Source organism: Salvelinus sp. IW2-2015, linkage group LG18 (genome assembly GCF_002910315.2).
Source record: "Salvelinus sp. IW2-2015 linkage group LG18, ASM291031v2, whole genome shotgun sequence".
In the NCBI taxonomy this organism is placed as follows: Eukaryota; Metazoa; Chordata; class Actinopteri; order Salmoniformes; family Salmonidae; genus Salvelinus; species Salvelinus sp. IW2-2015.
Window position 1 is genome coordinate 38,850,894 of NC_036858.1, and position 22,364 is coordinate 38,873,257.

The 22,364-nt window shown below is 42.0% G+C and overlaps 1 protein-coding gene across 2 annotated transcripts in view; it reads left to right on the plus strand.

The window, feature by feature from the left end:
* The window catches only part of LOC111978075 (phosphatidylinositol 3,4,5-trisphosphate 3-phosphatase and dual-specificity protein phosphatase PTEN), a 39,213-nt gene extending 21,526 nt beyond the window's left edge, over positions 1 to 17,687 (plus strand). Inside the window, exons 2-10 of one of the 2 annotated variants that reach the window (XM_024007870.2) lie at positions 4,030 to 4,114; positions 4,326 to 4,370; positions 4,469 to 4,512; positions 4,632 to 4,870; positions 5,105 to 5,246; positions 7,056 to 7,124; positions 7,647 to 7,813; positions 11,960 to 12,250; positions 12,386 to 17,687. In XM_024007870.2, coding sequence (XP_023863638.1) covers positions 4,030 to 4,114; positions 4,326 to 4,370; positions 4,469 to 4,512; positions 4,632 to 4,870; positions 5,105 to 5,246; positions 7,056 to 7,124; positions 7,647 to 7,813; positions 11,960 to 12,250; positions 12,386 to 12,571 — 1,268 coding nt within the window. In that variant the 3' untranslated portion in view covers positions 12,572 to 17,687. The remainder of the gene's footprint in view (positions 1 to 4,029; positions 4,115 to 4,325; positions 4,371 to 4,468; positions 4,513 to 4,631; positions 4,871 to 5,104; positions 5,247 to 7,055; positions 7,125 to 7,646; positions 7,814 to 11,959; positions 12,251 to 12,385) is intronic. The other variant, XM_024007871.2, reaches the window with a different exon arrangement.
* Positions 17,688 to 22,364: the final 4,677 nt, after the last annotated feature.

The following is a 22,364-nucleotide window of genomic DNA, read 5'->3' on the forward strand; positions in this document are numbered from 1 at the left end:
TACAGTCATTAACACAAAACAAAAGAAAAATAGAAAATTCTATGTACGGTGTGTGCAAATGTAGAAGAGTAGGGAGGTAGGCGATAAATAGGCCCAGGAAGCAAAAATAATTACAATTTAGCATTAATACTGGAGTGATAGATATGCAGATGATGTGCACGTAGAGATACTGGCGTGCAAAAGGGTAAGTAATAATGTAGGGATGAGGTAGTTGGGTGTGCTATTTACAGATTGGCTGTGTACAGGTACAGTGATCGGTAAGCTGCTCAGACAGCTTATGCTCAAAGTTAGAGAGGGAGATATAAGACTCCAGCTTCAGATTTTTGCAATTCGTTCCAGTCTTTGGCAGCAGAGAACTGGAAGGAAAGGCGGCCAAAGTAAGTGTTGGCTTTGGGGATGACCAGTGCAATATACCTGCTAGAGCGCGTGCTACGGGTGGGTGTTGCTATGGTGACCAGTGAGCTGAGATAAGCGGGGCTTTTACCTAGTAAAGACTTATAGATGACCTGGAGCCAGTGGGTTTGGCGATGGATATGTATTGAAGGCCTGCCAACGAGAGCATACAGGTCGCAGTGGGGGGGGGCTTTGGTGATAAACCGATGGCACTGTGATATACTTCTTCCTGTTTGCTGAGTATTGTTGGGTGCTATTTTGTAAATGACATCGCCGAAGTCAAGGATCGGTAGGATAGTCAGTTTTCCGAGGGTATGTTTGGCGGCATGAGTGAAGGAGGCTTTGTTGCGAAATAGGAAGCGAATTCTAGATTTAATTTTGGATTGGAGATGCTTAATGTGAGTCTGGAAGGAGAGTTTACAGTCTAACCAGACACCTAGGTATTTGTAGTTGTCCACGTATTCTAAGTCAGAACCGTCCAGAGTAGTGATGCTAGTCGGGCGGGAAGGTGCGGGCAGCGATCGGTTGAACAGAATGCACTTAGTTTTACTAGCATTTAAAACAGTTGGAGGCCATGGAAGGAGTGTTGTATTGCGTTGAAGCTCGTTTGGCGGTTTGTTAGCACAGTGTCCAAAGAAGGGCTAGATGTATACAGAATGGTGTCGTCTGCTTAGAGGTGGATCAGAGAATCACCAGCAGCAAGAGCGACATCATTGATATATACAGAGAAGAGAGTCGGCCTGAGAATTGAACCCTGTGGCACCCCCATAGAAACTGCTTGAGGTCCGGATAACAGGCCCTCCGATTTGACACACTGAACTCTATCTGAGAAGTAGTTGGTGAACCAGGCGAGGCAGTCATTTGAGAAGCCAAGGCTATTGATAAGAATGCGGTGATTGACAGAGTTGAAAGCCTTGGCGGTTATGATATCGTTTAGGACCTTGAGCGTGGCTGAAGTGCACCCATGACCTGCTCGGAAACCTGATTTTATAGCGGAGAAGGTACAGTGGGATTCGAAATGGTCGGTGATCTGTTTTTTAACTTGGCTTTCGAAGACTTTAGAAGGGAAGGATGGATATAGGTCTATAACAGTTTTATTTTTATTTATTTGTTCTTTTACCAGGTAAGTTGACTGAGAACACATTCTCATTTACAGCCACGACCTGGGGAATAGTTACAGGGATGAATGAGCCAATTGTAAACTGGGGATTATTAGGTGACCACAATGGTTTGAGGGCCAGATTGGGAATTTAGCCACGACACCAGGGTTAACACCCCTACTCTTACGATAAGTGCCATGGGATCTTTAATGACCTCAGAGAGTCAGGACGCCCGTTTAACGTCCCAGCCGAAAGACGGCACTCTACACAGGGCAGTGTCCCCAATTCCTGCCCTGGGGCATTGGGATATTTTTTAGACCAGAGGAAGGAGTGCCTCCTTCTGACCCTCCAACACCACTTCCAGCAGCATCTGGTCTCCCATCCAGGGAATGACCAGGACCAACCCCACTTAGCTTCAGAAGCAAGCCAGCAGTGGTATGCAGGGTGGTATGCTGCTGGCTATGATCCTGGGTCTGTGGTAACGCCTTAGACCGCTGCGTCTCTCAGGATGCCCGTGCAGTTATATTTTTTTAAAGAATTGAGCGATTTTTAAATATAGCGGCAAGAGAAAGCTGGGATCGGCTTTTATATATTAGGCAGTCAAACCTGTTTTCGCACACGATTGCACAATTAATATTTTATGAACTTCCAAATATTGTTTTACAAAGTAAAATAATATAATGCGTAGTTTTATAATGTGTATTTTTTTTTTTTTACAAAGTAAAACGAGAAAAATAAGCTTTTGGCAAGAACGCATTGGCCATCACCGGCGAGTGAGCTGTGTATCATTGGGTGAGTCAGTGAAACTGGAAAGTATTTTTAGGACAATAATTTCCTCATATTGTAGCCTACAATGTGTCTCTGCACGCACACCTAGGCCTAGGCCATTGATGGATTTAAGACAACGTCGTTTTTATTGAGTTCAGTGTCAAAGTAGCCTGCCATTTAAATAATTTGTGCTTTATTAAAAATGATTCTGCTAGTCTTCAGTCATGTTAAATGACTTAGAATTGCATGAAATGTGTTTATAAAAAGGACACATTTTTCCGGGATCCTAGGCTACTAAAAATGTGTGCAACTTCTGTAAGTGCCTAAATTCTACTGCTCAATGCCACTACGCATTATATTATAAGTTGTTTTTATTCTCTTTTTGTTGTCATGCGTTCCGGTCCCTCAGAGCTCCCCAGGCCTCACCCCCCCAATTAACCACTGGTATTAATGTTTTTTTTTACATAAACTAAATAATAAAGTAAGTACGACTCAGAATATGTTCTTCTGAAATGGGCTACATTTTCTTCATATTATGCTTCTTTTGACCTGCTTAAAATAAATGATTTATTGTGATGGTGTTTAATGGATTTATTAAACTTTTTTAATGTAGATGTTCCAAAGGCCCATATCAGTGGCTTGTAGGTACGCGTGGAAGCCAGAGATGCGAAATGTGTTTGTTATTAACAGTCAATTAACGTAAGACAGGCAGTTATTTGAATGAAAATCACCGGCTGACAAAATGTCATGACCGCCACAGCTCTAATCAGGACGCATTTCTTTCCATCTGCTGTTCCACAAGCCTACTCTGAGTGCACAGAGAGAAAGGGCACAGGGGCAGGGCAGACACTTTCATGCAGGGATAAGGAAAATCATGCACTTTAGGCTACTGTTTGACCAAATACTGTAATGTATCCCAACAAGACTTTCCTTGTCCGTCGAGACAGTGTCCTCTACCCTTGCGTTTGATATGTTGAATATTCCATGTGATTCAACTGGGGCTGTAGGAGAGTTAAGCCCAACATTTGCAATGKTCTCAATATAACTTGGGCTCTATAAATACATGCAGGTCAAGCTATGGAGATTCTCCGAGTGCACCCACATGTGGGCCCTGCTTGATAGTAGTTCTCCGGTCCTTTCGGCCTCTAGCCCTCACACAGTCAACTCCAWCTMTTACYRTAGTGATCACAACKCTTCTGCCCTGCACTCTACTTACCCATTACTGTACATTGCTGCACAATGACACCCACATAGTTATAGAAATGTCTATTTTCCTATCTGAATGCATCATGATGATCTTTGCTCAGAAGATATGTTATTGTGATATGATGCCTTGTAAACTTGAGGTTTTAGAATTGTATTGAGTTATTTATTTGAGTCATTTTGTATGAGTTATTCATTTATTTGAGTCATATATATATATAGTATTTCTGTCTGTAATAAAGACCTTTTGTGTGGAGATACTCTTGTTATTGGCTGGGCCTGGCTCCCCAGTGGGTAAGCATTGCTCTGAAGTGGGTGGGCCCCTTTTCTTATGCCCTCCCAGGCCCACCCATGGCTGTGCTCCTGCCCAGTCATGTGAAATCCATAGATTAGGGCCTATTGAATTTATTTTAATTGACTGATTTCCTTCTATGAAGTGGAACTTGTTAAAATGGGTGAAATTGTTGCCTTTTATATTTTTGTTCAGTGTTTGTGTGTGTGTATATATATATAGGATTTTCTTCTATGTGTGTTTTATGTGTCCTTGACCCACTGGTGACCACAGATATCTATCCAAACATCATTGCTATGGGCTTTCCTGCAGAACGACTCGAAGGAGTGTACAGAAACAATATAGATGACGTTGTACGGTGAGTAACGGCCGCTCATGACCTCGTCTGGTGAGGAATCTGTAATGAATGCGTCTAGAATGTATTTTGTGACTAACATTAGACAAAACAATACAAGTTCATAAAGTATCCTGAGGTGTAGTGTCAAATATTTTGCGCCGTTGTCTATTTTGTAGCGTTTTCTGTATTTCTGTAGTTGTGTAATGTTCTGAATGTAACTGCGCCTCAACAGGTTTCTTGACTCAAAACATAAAAGCCATTATAAGATTTACAATCTGTAAGTATACCACAAAACGCTTACATGCTAATATCAATGTTTTGTTTACAAATGAATTGCTCCTTCATGACCACTGACTGAAATCCTTCCCATTTCAGTTGTGTAGAACGACACTATGATGCTGCCAAATTTAACTGCAGAGGTACGCTATCAAAAACATCCCTGACACTTCACTGTCACCTATCTCACATTTAAGTTTTTAGAGCCAGGTGGCTGAAAGGGAACTTTGTGTATTTATATTTTTCTCTCTCCACCCTCCAGTTGCACAGTACCCCTTTGAAGACCACAATCCGCCTCAGCTAGAGCTTATCAAGCCATTCTGTGAAGATCTGGACCAGTGGCTGAGCGAGGATGACAATCATGTGGCGGCCATCCACTGCAAGGCAGGGAAGGGCCGCACTGGGGTGATGATCTGCGCCTACCTCCTGCACCGCAGCAAGTTCCAAGAGCCCCAGGAGGCCCTCGACTTCTATGGGGAAGTGCGGACAAGGGACAAGAAGGTCAGTGACTTGCCATGGTTGATGACTACGCTAGTACTCAGTGCGGGAAGTCTCACAAAAGCAGAATAGGTCTAGATCTTCCTTGTTTTGTCCTAGACATGCCTTGATCTCAATACCTAATTTCCAAGACATATTTTATATTTTTTACAATCTGTATATCCTACTATGTGGTAATTATTAAATTACGAGTTAATTCTCTGGCATTGACTGTTTTTTGTTGTTTTTCCTTTTCAGGGAGTGACAATCCCGAGCCAACGGCGCTATGTGTACTACTACAGCCACCTGCTGAAGAACAAGCTGGACTACAAGCCCGTGGCTCTGCTCTTCCATAAAATGGTGTTTGAGACGCTGCCAATGTTCAGCGGAGGCACCTGCAGTGAGTCACTCTCATGTTTAACTTCACCTCTGACCCAGGGCGTAACTCTTTTAAACGGATTGGCAGGCTCTGAGTGTGCATARGGTCACCCACGTTAGTAGAGAGTCATTATATACTTTACATTGAAGCCAAGCTCTTGATCAGTTGCTTGTGCTCTTTAAGAAAGATGGTTAGTTATTAATGAGAGAGAAAATAGATGACAATCTCTACTCTCAGTTGCATTCATCAGGGCTGGGTTTTACCTGCGTATCCAAATTGTTTTTTTCTGCAGTCAGAGGATGAATGCATTATGTCTCAATTTGTTTCAAAATAACAAGTCACCAAGGACCTCTCACAGAGATGATATTTGATKGTTTTTTTTATTCTCAATACTTGCTCTTCTTGAAAAAGGACTGCGTTTATTATTGATGTTCAAGGATTTTCAGAAACTGCACAAGTTGGTTCGCACAACTCCTAGCTCAAGTAGACATATTTTCACCACCAATCTTTAATCAAACAGCTCCAATGATCTATCCTATGTCTTTCATCTAATTGAATATGTGAATTTCTATGCATGTGCATCTACTGTATGTAATTTGCTTGGCTAAACCTCTGTGAAACAGTTATTTGAATATTTTTCCATTTTGGTCCTATTTCTGGTTTAATGTGCCTGAGTCACAGATCATCTTTCCTTTTGGTGTTTATCAATGCGTCACTTGTTTCCTCCTTGAATTCTCTGTGATGCTCTCACCTAACACCTGAATGTGCTCAACTGCTCTGCACTCACCCTTCTCTTTCCCTCTAATACTCCCTAAAGAGGGCCCTATTCTGAGTTTGACGTTCCCTTTTTACGTAGACCTAGATAGTTACATCATGTTACTTGTTAGCACTCAATCTAAAGTGTCAGCTAAATGCTGAGGTGTATTGAGTGAGAAGCTAATTTGGAGAAGACTAGACTTTCAATGGGACTAGCATATAATACTAACATATAAGACATTTCTCATTGATGAATGCACATTTTAGAAACAAACAGGCTAGATGCAGCCTTCTGCAATGGGGATTTGAGACGTTCTTGGACTATCTAACGTTAGTCTGAAGTTCCCACGTTTTTTTTCTTCCTGTGAATTATTAATGTATCGCACCATGTGTCCTGTGTCTTGTTGACTAGTTTTAAGTTATTTCCATTTGAATGCCAAGTATGTTGTTTCTATATGTGTGGCTGCGTATGTACATAATTGATAATCTAGCGTATACAGGTAACTGCCAAAATAAAGGAAACTCCAATATAAAGTGTCTTCTCAATACGGCGTTGGGCCACCACGAGCCAGAACAGCCTCAATACATCTTGGCATAGATTCTACAAGTGTCTGGAACTTTATTGGAGTGATGCTACATCTTTCCTCCACGAGAAATTCCATAATTTGTTTTTTTGTTGGTGGAAAACGCAGGTGCGMCTCCAGAATCTCCCATAAGTGTTCAATTGGGTTGAGATCTGTTGACTGAGATGACCAGGACATGGTTTACATAGTTTTTATGCTCATCAACTATTCAGTGACCACTCGTGCCCTGTGGATGGTGGAATTCTCATTCTATGGAGGTGTAGCCAAAATAATGGCCTGCCCAGCATTTTTATACATGACCCAGGAACCACACCTGTGTGGAAGCACCTGCTTTCAATATACTTTGTATCCCTCATTTACTGAAGTGTTTCCATTATTTTGGCAGTTGCCTATATATTTACTGATATAAGTGTTCCTGCTGTGTTCTGAAGGCCCAGCCAGTGCCAGCCCAGCCAGGCTGTGTGTTAATCTCCTTCTCTCTCTCTGTAAGGGGACAGTACCATTAAAAACAGGAGCGAGCCGATCCCTCTGGGCTTCAAGAAAGGGAATTGGCATTGGGGTAAATGAGCCTTTCATCCATTTTGATGTACTTCCCTCATACACTGTTCATTTGGACCCAGTCCCAACAAGAACTAGGTAGATGCTCTTCTAGTGAAGGCTAGAAGAAGGTGTAGTGTTAAGACATTGCTGTGTGGAGGCATATAAAGACCAACCAACCACCCTACTCCCCTTATGAGTAGTTTCGAACTCTCACAAATGTAATGCAGTCCGTTTGTTATTGACGAAAGCGCAACAGTCATCAGAATAGGGTCCCATGGCTTTGGTTTTGGTTCTTTTTGGGTGTTATTTGTGGTCTGGTTCTTTCCCTCACTCCTTCTTTATGGGATTACACTGTTTTCAAGAACTCACAACTAGGGTTTTCTTTAACTGTCCAACTGTCCTTCAATGTGGACATGGCAGCAACTCCAAGAAACTAACATTTGTATACTGTCTTGTTCTTTCTCTACCTCTGTTACCCTTCGTTGCCACCTCTCTCTCCCTATCTCTGCCCCTTGTCTCTGAAACACTCACGCCTCTCTAGATCCTCAGTTTGTGGTGTATCAACTTAAAGTCAAGATCCACACGTCCAACCCGGCTCACACGCGGAGGGAAGAAAAGCACATGCTATTTGAGTTTCCCCAACCGCTGCCCGTGTGTGGAGACATCAAAGTGGAGTTCTTTCACAAGCAAAACAAAATGATGAAGAAGGTTGGTTTGTTCCACCCATCACATGAGTGTCCCTAGTTTCCCGCTGGATTTCCTTGGCTTCGGCCGTTTTCAATTGCTGTTTTTTCCAATTAATTGTGGTTAATAGAGATGAGCATTTTAAATCATTTCACTATTTGAATAATATTTCATATTTTTACGGATATGCACAGAGTCGAAATACATGTTTTAAAGAAAGTATACATATTTTTTAATCCCGCGACTCGAGAGAGCCGGTGCTCTGCTGGTGTCAGCAGAAGGGTGGGGGAGGGATGGGTGTGTGTGACAGACTGAGTGGCACAGAGGGAGAGAGTGAGAAAGTAGCTAAATCGACTTGCGCTACTTGTCTACAACATATGAAACAACAGGCTACCCAGGGGTTAAAGTTCTCCATAATTGCTACGGATTTCCATCATATGGATTCTGGAGAGGTTGTTTTTGAGATCAGTGTACAGCTGGCCAAAAGCCAGTAAAAATGCAGAGCGCCAAATTCAAATAAATTACTATAAAAATCAAACTTTCATGAAATCACACATGCAATACACCAAATTAAAGCTACACTTGTTGTGAATCCAGCCAACATGTCAGATTTCAAATAGGCTTTTCGGCAAAAGCAAACGATGCTATTATCTGAGGATAGCACCATAGTAAACAAAGAGAGAGAAGCATATTTCAACCCTGCAGSCGCGACACAAAACGCAGAAATAAAAATATAATTCATGCCTTACCRTTGACGAGCTTCTGTTGTTGGCACTCCAATATGTCCCATAAACATCACAAATGGTCCTTTTGTTCGATTAATTCCGTCGATATATATCCAAAATGTCCATTTATTTGGCGCGTTTGATCCAGAAAAACACCGGTTCCAACTTGTGTAACGTGACTACAAAATATCTCAAAAGTTACCTGTAAACTTTGCCAAAACATTTCCAACTACTTTTGTAATACAACTTTAGGTATTTTTTWACGTAAATAATCGATTAAATTGAAGACGGGATGATCTGTGTTCAATACAAGATTAAAACAAACTGTAGCTAGCTTTCTGGTCACGCGCCTCTATCTAACAGTACACTTCAAGTTACCCTCGTTCAGGATGGCCGTACTTCTTCATTACACAAAGGAAAAAACCTCAACCAATTTCTAAAGACTGTTGACATCCAGTGGAAGTGGTAGGAACTGCAAGAAGGTCAATTAGAAATCTGGATTCCCAATGAAAACCCATTGAAAAGAGAGTGACCTCAAAAAAAYAYAATCTGAATGMTTMMRCRMSGMMMRMRCMSCTYKTAAATAAGTTKTGTTATACTCACAGACATGATTCAAACAGTTTTAGAAACTTCAGAGTGTTTTCTATCCAAATCTACTAATAATATGCATATCTTATCTTCTGGGGATGAGTAGCTGGCAGTTGAATTTGGGTATGCTTTTCATCCAAACGTGAAAATGCTGCCCCCTATCCTAGAGAAGTTAAGAGGGGATCCCAGTTTTACAGTGCTACTATGTAAATATATCTATATATATWTTTTTTTTCAAATGCACTTTTGCAACCAGAGTTCCAAGCATGGTTTAGGCACAGCTGCGCAACAGAGCTCTTAAAAGGGCAATTTCATACTTTGTAAAATGTTTCGAGTGAAGAATAATTGTTTATAATAATAATAATTACAACAATCTGGATGTTGAGTCCAATGGGATAAATGCAGATGTACAAACCCCATGCTTCAGCATATTTATTTACAGCCACTATTCTGCATCAGTTGGGCTACACGTGTTGATCAAATACATGTTTATTGGTCACATACACATGGTTAGCAGATGTTAATGTGAGTGTAGCATAATGCTCGTACTTCTGGTTCCGACAGTGCAGTAATATGTAACAAGTAATCAAAAAATTCCACAACTACCTAATACACACAAATCTAAAGGGATGGAATAAGAATATGTACATATAAATATATGGATGAGTGATGACCGAGCGGCATAGGCAAGATGCAATAGATGGTATAAGATACAGTATATACATATGGGATGAGTAATGCAAGATATGTAAACATTAAAGTGGCATTATTTAAAGTGACTAGTGATCCATTTATTAAAGTGGCCAATGATTTGAGTCTGTATGTAGGCAGCAGCTTCTCTGTGTTAGTGATTGCTGTTTAACAGTCTGATAGCCTTGAGATAGAAGCCTTCTTCACCGCACTGTCTGTGTGGGTGAACCATTTCAGTTTGTAATGTGTACGCAGAGGAACTTAACTTTCCAGTTTCTCCACTGCTGTCCCGTGGATGTGGATAGTTGGGTGCTCCTTCTGCTGTTTCCTGAAGTCCACGATCATCTCCTTTGTTTTGTTGACATTGAGTGAGCAGTTGTTTTCTTGACACCACACTCCGAGTGCCCTCACCCCTTCCCTGTAGGCTGTCTCGTCGTTGTTGGTAATCCAGCCCACTACTGTTGTGTCGTCTGCAAACTTGATGATTTGAGTTGGAGGCGTGCATGGCCACGCAGTCATGGGTGAATAGGAAGTACAGGAGGGGGCTGAGCATGCACCCTTGTGGGGCCCCAGTGTTGAGGATCAGCGAAGTGGAGATGTTGTTTCCTACCTTCACCACCTGGGGGCGGCCCGTCAAAGTCCAGGACCCAATTACACAGGGCGGGGTTGAGACCCAGGGCCTCAAGCTTAATGATGAGTTTGGAGGGTACTATGGTGTTGAATGCTGAGCTGTAGTCAATGAACAGCATTTTTACATAGGTATTCCTCTTGTCCAGATGGGATAGGGCGGTGTGATGGTGATGGCATTGTCTGTGGACCTGTTGGGGCGGTATGCAAACTGAAGTGGGTCTAAGGTGGCCGGTAAGGTGGAGGTGATATGATCCTTGACTAGTCTCTCAAAGCACTTCATGATGACAGAAGTGAGTGCCATGGTGCGATAGTAATTTTGTTCAGTTATCTTTGCCGCCTTGGGTACAGGAACAATGGTGGCCATCTTGAAGCATGTGGGGACAGCAGACTGGGATAGGGAGCGATTGAATATGTCCGTAAACGCGGCTAGAGATGCCGTTTGGGACAGCAGCCTTGCGAGGGTTAACACGTTTTAAATGTCTTACTCATGCTTATTGCTAGTAGTGTATCTGATAATATAGACCATGCATAGGCTATATGCATGGTCCAATATGTAAAATTATTTTATAATGTTTACCAATATGTTATTGGGCCCATTTCTGGAGGTGGAAATTYTATTTTAGATGGTGTCAGCATTTTATTTTCATTAATTTTGGGAGTAGAATGTCCTTTTTTAAAGTCACCAGAACTGACCTTCCCAGTCCCTCTACATAAAAATTATCCGGGGGTCCTGGACCTCCTAAGCAAGGGGAATGTAATTTGTCAAACTTGCTGTTTAATAAATGTACAAAATGATCCTCTATCTTTAAAGGCATGATGGTCATGACTTTCTTACATGAAAAGGGAGGTTAACTTGGCCCCAGACAAACCCCTAAGTTGGTTGATCATTGTAGCCTACTCCTTCTCATTTATCTAACTCAATGAATTGATTCGAAGTCTCCCACTTGCTACACATGGAGCCTCTGACTGTAGCGCTGCTTTGATTGACTGACGAACAAGCTACACGTGTGAAGGCTACCGGTGCGTCTTTTTTTATGTGGCGCACTCCAAAAAACTCTCAAATGTTGTTTTACGAAAATGTTTAATGTAAACGTCTATCCTTGTAGGCTATGCAGCAATGTCACATACATATATATATTTTTTTAGACTGTCTTTATTGTTAAAATAGGCGTTTTTTAATATATATTTTTGTATATTAGTACTCAAGTAATACTAACGTCCTTTCAGATATTCGAATAACCGTACCCATCCCTAGTGTTTCATTGTGTGTCTTCTATTGTATCATACATGATCGTCCTGATGATCATCCTAATGAACAAAAGTTATAAACAGCACTCGGAAGTTATAATTGGCTAGCTTACCTGGAAATGTGTTTACTTACATCTTACTATGAATAATTGAGGATTTTCACACCTATGTACTGTAATTGTTTAGTTTTTCTAAACCCGGCATTAGCGTCGTGAATATAACCACGATTACCTTCAGACAGACTCCATTACAGTTATTCAGTACCTCACCCTCTCCCTTCACTATACAGGATAAGATGTTCCACTTCTGGGTTAACACCTTCTTCATTCCCGGGCCATTGGAGGAGAGTATGGAGAAGGTGGAGAATGGGTCGGTGGTGGTGGTGGTGAACGACATAGAAGGGGTCCAGAACCAGCCCCCGGGCGGCCCCCCTCCCCATGCCCAGCCCCCCCAGAGCGCCAAGCGCAGGGACAGCGGCAAGGACAGTGACGGGGACTACCTCATCCTCGCGCTGACCAAAAATGACCTGGACAAGGCCAACAAAGACAAAGCTAACCGCTACTTCTCACCTAATTTCAAGGTGAGCCATTCAAACTAATGGTTGTAATGGATTATCATGGTTAAATTAATGAGGAAGGTACTACAAATCTTTAAATCTTTTACAAGGTTCCCATTTCTGATATTATGGTTTACCCTTTCTCTCTCGCTGCTTTAGGTGAAGTTGTATTTCACAAAAACCGTGGAAGATTCTTTGAATTCCGAGGTGAGCACTTCGACATCCGTCACTCCGGACGTTAGCGACAATGAGCCTGACCATTATCGATATTCCGACACCACTGACTCTGATCCGGAAAATGAACCTTTTGACGAGGAACAGCACACGCAAATCACAAAAGTGTGAACTTTTTTTAACAGGAAAAAAAGATGTACACCAGAGGAAATAAAGGAGAGAACTTGAATATGAACTCAAAAGAAGAACCTTTGTCCCCCTACCTCCCCCAAAATGGCAATAGAGCACCATCATGTCAAATGCCAATTTTAGTTTAAAAAAATATTATCCTGACCAATATGTTTTTATTATTTTCTTTGGCGCGGCCGTGTACCATGCGCAAAGTATTGACACTGTTGGCCCATGGGGAAAGGTGCTTGTGTGTGTGTGCGTGTGTGTGTATGTATATATATGTGTATGTGTGTGTGTATATATATATATACATATATAAAAAGTTTGGACACACCTACTCATTCCAGGGTTTTTCTTAATTTTTACTGTTTTCTACATTGTAGAATAATAGTGAAGACATCAAACTATGAAATAACACCTATGAAATCATGTAGTAACCAATAGTGTTAAACAAATCAAAATATATTTTATATTTGAGATTCTTCGAAGTAGCCTCCCTTTGCCTTGATGACAGCTTTGCACACTCTTGGCATTCTCTCAACCAGCTTCATGAGGTAGTCACCTGGAATGCATTTCAATTAACATGTGTGCCTTGTTAAAAGTTAATTTCTGGAATTGCTTTCCTCCTTAATGCGTTTCAGCCAATCAGTTGTGTTGTTACAACGTAGGGTTGGTATACGGAAGATGGCCCTATTTTGTAAAAGACCAAGTCCATATGATGGCAAGAACAGCTCAAATAAGCAAAGAGAAACGACAGTCCATTACATGAAGGTCAGTCAATCTGGAAAATCTCAAGAACTTTTAAAGTTTCTTCAAGTGCAGTCGCAAAAACCATCAAGCGCTATGATGAAACTGGCTCGCATGAGGACCCCCACAGGAAAGAAAGACACAGAGTTACCTCTGCTGCAGAAGAAAAGTTCATTAGAGTTACCAAGCCTCAGAAATCGGCACCTCAGATTGCAGCCAAAATAAATGTTTTACAGAGATCAAGTAACAGAATGTGTTCTTAACTGACTTGCCTAGCTAAATAAAAGTTAAATAAAATAAATAAATAGACATCAACTGTTCAGAGGAGACTTAATCAGACCTTCATGGTTGAATTGCTGCAAAGAAACCACTACTAAAGGACACCAATAAGAAGAGACTTGCTTGGGCCAAGAAACACAATGGACAGTAGACCGGTGGAAATCTGTCCTTTGGTCTGGAGTCCAAATTGGAGATTTTTGGTTCCAGACACCGTGTCCTTGTGAGATGCAGAGTAGGTGAACGGATGGTCTCTGCATGTGTGGTTCCCACCGTGAAGCATAGAGGAGAAGGTGTGACGGTGTGTGGGTGCTTTGCTGGTGACACTGTGATTTATTTAGAATTCAAGGCACACTTAACCAGCATGGCTACCGAAGCATTCTGCAGCGATATGCCATCCCATCTGGTTTGGGCTCAGTGGGACTATCATTTGTTTTTCAACAGGAGAATGACCCAAAACATACCTCCAGGTCAAAAAGTGCTATTTGACCAAGAAGGAGAGTGATGGTGCTGCATCAGGGGCGGCAGGTAGCCTACTTGGGTCAGTAACCGGAAGGTTGCTAGATCGAATCCGCAAGCTGACAAGGTAAAAATCTGTCGTTCTTCCCCTGAACAAGGCAGTTAACCTACTGTTCTTAGGACGTCATTGTAAATATGAATTTGTTCTTATCTGACTTGCCTAGTTAAATAAAGGTTAAATCAAATAAAAAATCAGAAGACCTGGCCTCCACAATCATCTGACCTCAACCCAATTGCYATGGTTTGGGATGAGTTGGGCCGCAGAGTGAAGAAAAATCAGCCAACAAGTGCTCAGCGTAGGTGGGAACTCCAAGACTGTTGGAAAAGCATTTCAGGTGAAGCTGGTTGAGAGAATGCCAAGAGTGTCAAAGCTGTCATCAAGGCAAAGGGTGGCTACTTTAAAGAATCTKAAATATATTTTTATTTGTTTAACACTTTTTTTGGTTACTACATGATTCCAAATGTGTTATTTCATAGTTTTGATGTCTTCACTATTATTCTACAATGTAGAAAATAGTAAAAATAAAGAAAAACCTTGAATTTTGAAAAACCTTGAATAAGTAGGTGTGTTCAAACTTGACTGGTACTGTATGTCTCTCACTACATGACCAAAAGTATGTGGACACGTGCTCATCGAACATCTCATTCCAAAATCATGGGCATTAATATACATTTGGTCCCCCCTTTGCTGCTAATACAGCCTCCACTCTTCTGGGAAGGCTTTCTACTAGATGTTGGAACATTGCTGCAGGGACTTGCTTTCATTCAGCCACGAGCATTAGTAAGGGCAGGCACTGATGTTGMGCGATTAGGCCTGGCTCGCAGTCGGCGTTCCAATTCATCCAAAGGTGTTCGATGGGGTTGGAAGCACAGAATCGTCTAGATTGTCATTGTATGCTGTAGCATTAATATTCTCTTCACCGGAACATCCCCAGACCATTATTCCTCCTCCACAGAACTTACCAGTTGGCACTATATGCATTGGCGCAGCTACTGTTCTCCTGGCATTCTCCAAACACAGATTTGTCCGTCAGACTGACAGATGAACGCGTTTCCACTGTTCCAGAGTCCAATGGTGTCGCGCTTTACCCCACTCCAGCCAACGTTTGAATACGCAGGGTATTCTTAGGCTTGTTTGCGGCTGCTCGGCCATGGAAACCCATTTCATGAATCTCCCGACGAACAGTTKTTCTGCTGATGTTGCTTCCAGAGGCAGTTTGGAACTCTGTAGTGAGTGTTGCAACCCAGGACAGACGACTTTTACACGCTTCAGCACTCAGCAGTCCTGTTCTGTGAGCTTGTGTGGCCTACAACTTCACGGCTGAGCCMTTGTTGCTCCTAGACGTTTCCACTTCACAACAACAGCACTTACAGTTAACAGGGGCATCTCTAGCAGGGCAAAACCATTACTAACTGACTTGGTGGAAAGGTGGCATCCTATGACTGTGCCACGTTGAAAGTTACTGAGCTCTAAAGTAAGGCCATTCTTATGCCTATGTTTGTCTCTGGAGATTGCATGGCCATATGCTCTATTTCATACACCTGTCAGCAACAAGCGTTGCTGAAATAGCCGAATCCACTCATTTGAAAGTGTGTCCACATACTTTGGTATATATTGTGTGTGCAGTGCTTAATTTGCGCTGGATCCACTCTGTTTTGGACTGTTTTGTTTCCGGAAAATATTTGGCCGGATCCGGTAACTCTCAGTTGCATGACAAATAATTGTACATTTTTGCGATGTTAAAATTCGAACAAAAGCGCCCAAGTTCATCCGAGTTGCCTGCCCCCACAATAAACGTAATGTGAAAAATAAAATGTTCAGCTCCGGCCTAATATTCTAAGTAGATTCGGTTTGGGCTGGCCAGGGTTTATGGTTTGTGCAACATTGTAACCTATGTTTGAGACCAACGTGTGGCAGTGGCTCCGTGAGAAGCAGGCCAGTGTCTCTTACATAACTACAATGAGATTAACTTTATATGATCTCTCTCCCTCTGCTGTGATAGATGTGAGCCTGCAACTCATCTCTCCAGTGTTGCACTTCATCATTTATTTCCTTATAGAATCGTACGAAGGGTTCTGAAGCAACTGCAGCACCCTTGATAAATTTAAATATATTTGCCAAAGTTATATAATTACTGRTGTCTGTTCAGAAATAAATGAAATAATTCAGAACAGCCTACTACACCACGAGAAGGCCTATTATTTAGCTACAGAGGATCAATAGCTTCTTTTTTTTAAATAACCTAGCTGTGCATTGTAGCCCAATAACAAGGAATAGCCTACAGTCGGGAACACGCAGCAAATCTGTCAGTGAAAAAAATGCATGCAGACAAAACCGGCCTTTCACAATATTTCAAATACAATCGAGGGAAAACACAAGTTGGAAAGCAAATGGCTCATGGTGAAAATAGGAGACTATGCTGTAGGCTACCAAAATATTTGATCAACTTCCAAATATTGTTTTACAAGGTAAAAGGGAGAGAGGCTTTTGGCATGAGCGCTTCAGCCATCACCAGGGAGTGAGCTGTGCATCATTGGGTGAGTCAGTAACACTGGAAAGCATTTTTAGGACTATTATTTCCTCATATTGTAGCCTACAATATGTTTCTCCACACACCTAGGCTATTGATGGATTTAAGGCAGAGTCGTTTTTATTGATCTCAGATTCTCAGTTTGTTGGTGTCCAAGTAGCCTGCCATTTTTATCATTTGTGTGGTATTAAAAAATATTATGCCAAAGTCTGCAGTCATGTAAAATTTACTTAGAATTGCATGAAATGTCTTTATGAAAGGCCAAATTTTCCCAGGACCCTAGGCTACTAAAAAATTTCTCCATGTGTGCAACTTCTGTAAGTGCCTCTGCTCCATGGCACTTTTTCTCATGCGTTCCAGAACCTCTGAACTCCCTAGGTCACCCCCCTCTCTCTGTTTTTGTTCCGGCACCTCCCGATTTACAAATTAAGCTCTGTGTGTGTGTGTGTGTGTGTGTGTGTGTGTGTGTGTGTGTGTGTGTGTGTGTGTGTGTGTGTGTGTGTGTGTGTGTGTGTGTGTGTGTGTGTAAACAAACTTTGTGTCAAAGACAATGGAAACGAGTAACAATCAGGAGGACTAAGCTCCTTCTGTCAAAACCAAGGCCAGTGCTGCAGTCACTTTGTTTCTATTCCTGTCTTCTCTCCCCTTTTCCTCCTCCTACCCCCTCCACCACACCTTTTCCCTCATCTTCCTTTACTGTGAATGCTTCTCGTGCCCTTTGCAGGCTGTCACGCGACGAGGACTTTTGGCCTTTGAAGTTGCATGAAGGCGGTGCGTTGGGGGCGTGGTTGAGTTATGAAGAGGCTAATGTCTAAAGCATTGCCATTCCTTTTCCCACTGTGTATATGTTTAAATTATGCAGAACAAGGCATCCCATTTAATTGTCAATGTTTTGTTTTTTTATCCTAAAATAAAAAATATTATACACGAAACAGCAGGGAGACAAGCGTTGCAATGTCAACACTTTATATACATTTAAAGGACTGTGGCAGTGTGCATGTATTGGAATTTAGCATCCATCCCTAATAAATGTATGCAATGTCTTTTCTTGCAGAAACACGTTTTCCAATGTATTAAGCGCTCAGGTTATCCTGTGGATTGACTGGTCTTTTTGGGGTGAATTGCATCATGGAGGGGGGGAGAGTAGAATATGACATGAAAGCTCATCCAATTGCAAAGCAGTGTGGACCACCACTGATGACAGACATGAGCTCTTGGATCCCTTGATCTTGTCCCACACTGGCCTACCATTATAGAGGTCTAACTCACATGCAACTACACTGAACAAAAAATATAAAGGCAACATGTAGTGTTGTTTCATGAGCTAAAATAAAAGATCCCCGAAATGTTCCACATGCACAAAAAGCTTATTTCTCTCAAATGTTGTGTAGACATTTGTTTACATCCCCCTTTTGTGGGGAGGGAGGCATTATCTAAGATGCTCTTGGAAGAAGTAGTTTTTTTTGGTGCTTTCGGAAGATAGGCAGGGACTGTGCTCTCCAAGCTTCAGGGGGAAGCTGGTTCCACCATTGGGGTGCCAGGACAGAGAAGAGCTTGGACTGGGCTGAGTGGGAGCTGCCCTCCCGTAGAAGTGGAGGTCAAGAGACCAGAGGTGGCAGAACGGAGTGCTCGGGTTGGGGTGTAGGGTTTGAGCATAGGTAGCCTGAAGATAGGAAGGGGCAGTTCCTCTTGCTGCTCTGTAGGCAAGCATCATAGTCTTGTAGTGGATGCCAATTTTCTCAACTATAAGCAGTTGATTTCATACCCAGCTATCATTATGCCAGTGGGCTTGTCCGCCTGTCTGCTTTACCAGGTTTTCTCCATCCCAGCAGCTGAAACATAGAAAACTCCACACGACTTCTTGGTAATTGAGACGCAGCCCTGGAGAGAGAGAGCTGCCTGTGCCTGGGTAAAGCAGCTTACTCCGCTCCCCACACTTCTGTGGCTCCCCAAATGAAAGAGTAACAGGATTAAGTACCATGTCACTGATAGGAAGCAGGACCCTGGCTAAAGTGAGACCACTTGTCCTCTAACAAAATAGAATATGAATAAAGTATTAAAAAAAAGTGTTCCCACCACAGGGACAGTCAGTCACATAATCCCCCTCTACTCTATTAAGAGTTGCTCCCCCGGTCTCATCAAAGACACGCAGCTCGCCAGCGAATGAGTCTGGCAGGAGTCGCTGGGGCCTTACTGTAATTGGCTAGAGCGATGGAGAGTAGAGTACCTAGTATGTTAGATTATTACTGAATGGGTTGAGTTGGGAGAGATGCCTCAGCCCTCTATGGGTAAATAAAGACTGAAGCGTAATACACTGGCCTCTGGAAGATTCCAGTTCAAGCTGGCAACCCACATGTTGTTTTTAAATTAGACCTTCATCGCAGTGATATATAGATAAATAAAATAAATACGCAGCATGATGTTGGTATAGCGAATAGCTCTTCTAATATACTGGGTTTCTCATGGTATTTCCTTGTGTATCTCTCTGGCTTCACCATCTTATATACATTCACAGCACTATCTGTTAATGTGAGGGGTAGAGCTTACATCAAATATATAGATTCAAACACACTATTATGATTAAATAGGGCAGTTGCAAAGTATGGCTCAGCACAGCAGGACCTGGCAACTCTCCACCACCCCTCTGCCTGGCTGAACAGCTGTGTTGTGTTTGTATTAGGCCAATAATAAAACAGGAAGTCGAAATTAAACAAAAGCTTTAAAAAACACAGGAGCTGTAAAGTTACCAAAGACTCAGCGGCACGACTGAGCCTGTGGAAAAAGAGTACAGACATACAAACACACATTTACAGAATCATATTGAAAGCACATACAGTACCAGTCAAAAGTTTGGACACACCTACCCATTCCAGGGTTTTCTTTATTTTACCATTTTTCTACATTGTAGAATAATACTGAAGACATCAAAACTATAAAATAACACATATGGAATCATGTAACCAATTGTAACTTATCCAAACAAGACTTTCCTTGTCTGTCGAGGCAGTGTCCTCTTTACCCTTACGTTTGATATGTTGAATATTCCATGTGATTCAACTGGGGCTGTAGGAGAGTTAAGCCCAACATTTGCAATGATCTCAATATAACTTGGGCTCTATAAATACATGCAGGTCAAGCTATGGAGATTCTCCGAGTGCACCCACATGTGGGCCCTGCTTGATAGGAGTGCTCCGGTCCTTTCGGCCTCTAGCCCTCACACAGTCAACTCCAWCTMTTACYRTAGTGATCACAACKCTTCTGCCCTGCACTCTACTTACCCATTACTGTACATTGCTGCACAATGACACCCACATAGTTATAGAAATGTCTATTTTCCTATCTGAATGCATCATGATGATCTTTGCTCAGAAGATATGTTATTGTGATATGATTGCCTTGTAAACTTGAGGTTTTAGAATTGTATGAGTTATTTATTTGAGAATATATACAGTACCAGTCAAAAGTTTGAACACACCTACTCATTCCAGGGTTTTTCTTTATTTTTACTATTTTCTACATTGTAGAATAATAGTGAGACATCAAAACTATGATATAACACATATGGAATCATGTAGTAATCAAAAAATATTAAAGAAATCAAAATATATTTTATATTTGAGATTCTTCAAAAGTAGCCACCCTTTGCCTTGATGACAGCTTTTCACACTCTTGGCATTCTCTCAACCAGCTTCATGAGGTAGTCACCTGGAATGCATTTCAATTAACAGGTGTACCTTGTTAAAAATTTCTTTGTGGAATTTCTTTCCTTCTTAATGCGTTCGAGCCAATCAGTTGTGTTGTAACAAGGTAGGGGTGGTATACAGAAGATAGCCATATTTGGTAAAAGACCAAGTCCATATTATGGCAAGAACAGCTCAAATAAGCAAAGAGAAACAATAGGCCATCATTAGTTTAAGACATGAAGGTCAGTCAATGCAGGGCATTTCAAGAACTTTGAAAGTAATGTTCAGTCCTAATGTGAACCCAATTAATTCACAGATACATTTAGTCTGAAACATTTCACACCCCTATATGCACACAGACACACAAGCATATTGCCTGTTGGCTCACACATACAGTATGGTCCACATGCAAAGTGCCTCACCTCACTTTTTTTGGTCATTTATTGTAGTAGCTGATGAGGGGTATTGCAGCTGAAAAGATCCTCAAAATAATAAATGGTAGAAACATCTGTGGAATATCTCTCTCCTCTCCCTGAGTGTTCTTCCTAACAGAGAGGCTCAGAGCTTCAAATAATGCATTRGTTTTTCTTTTTTATACAAAATGTGTGATTTAGTTGTCATACAATGAATGAATCACAAGAGAGAAAGGTGACAGATAAATATTATATTGTATATTGAGCTTATATGAAGTAGGTCTGACTTCCAGATATCAAATAGGAACTATAGAGAACGAGGAAGTAGAATAGAGAAGAACATGGACTCCGCGGAACGAGGAATAGCTCGGTTTTGTTTGTTTGGGAAGTTTGTTGTTTAAAAGTATATTACATTTACATTTAAGTCATTTAGCAGACGCTCTTATCCAGAGCGACTTACAAATTGGTGCATTCACCTTATGATATCCAGTGGAACAACCACTTTACAATAGTGCATCTAACTCTTTTAAGGGGGGGGGGGGGTTAGAAGGATTACTTTATCCTATCCTAGGTATTCCTTAAAGAGGTGGGGTTTCAGGTGTCTCCGGAAGGTGGTGATTGACTCCGCTGACCTGGCGTCGTGAGGGAGTTTGTTCCACCATTGGGGTGCCAGAGCAGCGAACAGTTTTGACTGGGCTGAGCGGGAACTGTACTTCCTCAGAGGTAGGGAGGCGAGCAGGCCAGAGGTGGATGAACGCAGTGCCCTTGTTTGGGTGTAGGGCCTGATCAGAGCCTGAAGGTACGGAGGTGCCGTTCCCCTCACAGCTCCGTAGGCAAGCACCATGGTCTTGTAGCGGAAAGTTCTTGGTAGTTACCTAGCTTCTTATGTTGGATCCCGTGACGCAGTTGGCATCATTTGCTGGGACTGCTTGTATCTTTCCAGTGATCCTGCTGACCAAGGACGGGTCTGAGGAGCTATTTGGCGTTGCAGCGCTAGCGAGGTGTTCTTGAACGCAGCCGTGACGCGGTTAGCCATTGTGGCTGGGACCGCAGATTGTCCAGGGTTTGTGGCTGTCTAGATCCCTGCTGTTTGTTGTTTTCAATTTCCCCCGTGACCTGCCGTGTCTGGAACTGCGAGGAGAAAACATCCTAATATACGTTGATAGCTACCATGACAAAGACCAAAGCCGGCGGGAGTACCATTGAGGACAGTGCCAGTGGTGTCTATCACATGTGAAGGATCTTTTCAATGAACAAAAAAGAGACCTATAAGCAGTTGTTACAACAACAAGAAAATAGTTTCAAGTGTTTTGTCCAAATACTCGTGGATTCTACTAATAAAAGAATGGACGACCTGACCAGAGAGGTCCAGGATCTGAAGAACAGTTTGCAGTTCTCCCAGGGTCAGCTCGACAAGTTGAAACAGGAGAACGGCAAGATGACAGAAATCTATAAGTCATTGAGAGAGGACATCAGTTCTGTCTGTGAATCCATGATAACAATGACATATAAATCAGACTATCAAGGCGAAACAATATGGTTGTGGACGAAATTGCAGAATCTCCACATGAGACCTGGATGGAGTCTGAGGACAAAGTAAGGAAAATGATCTCTGAGAAATTGA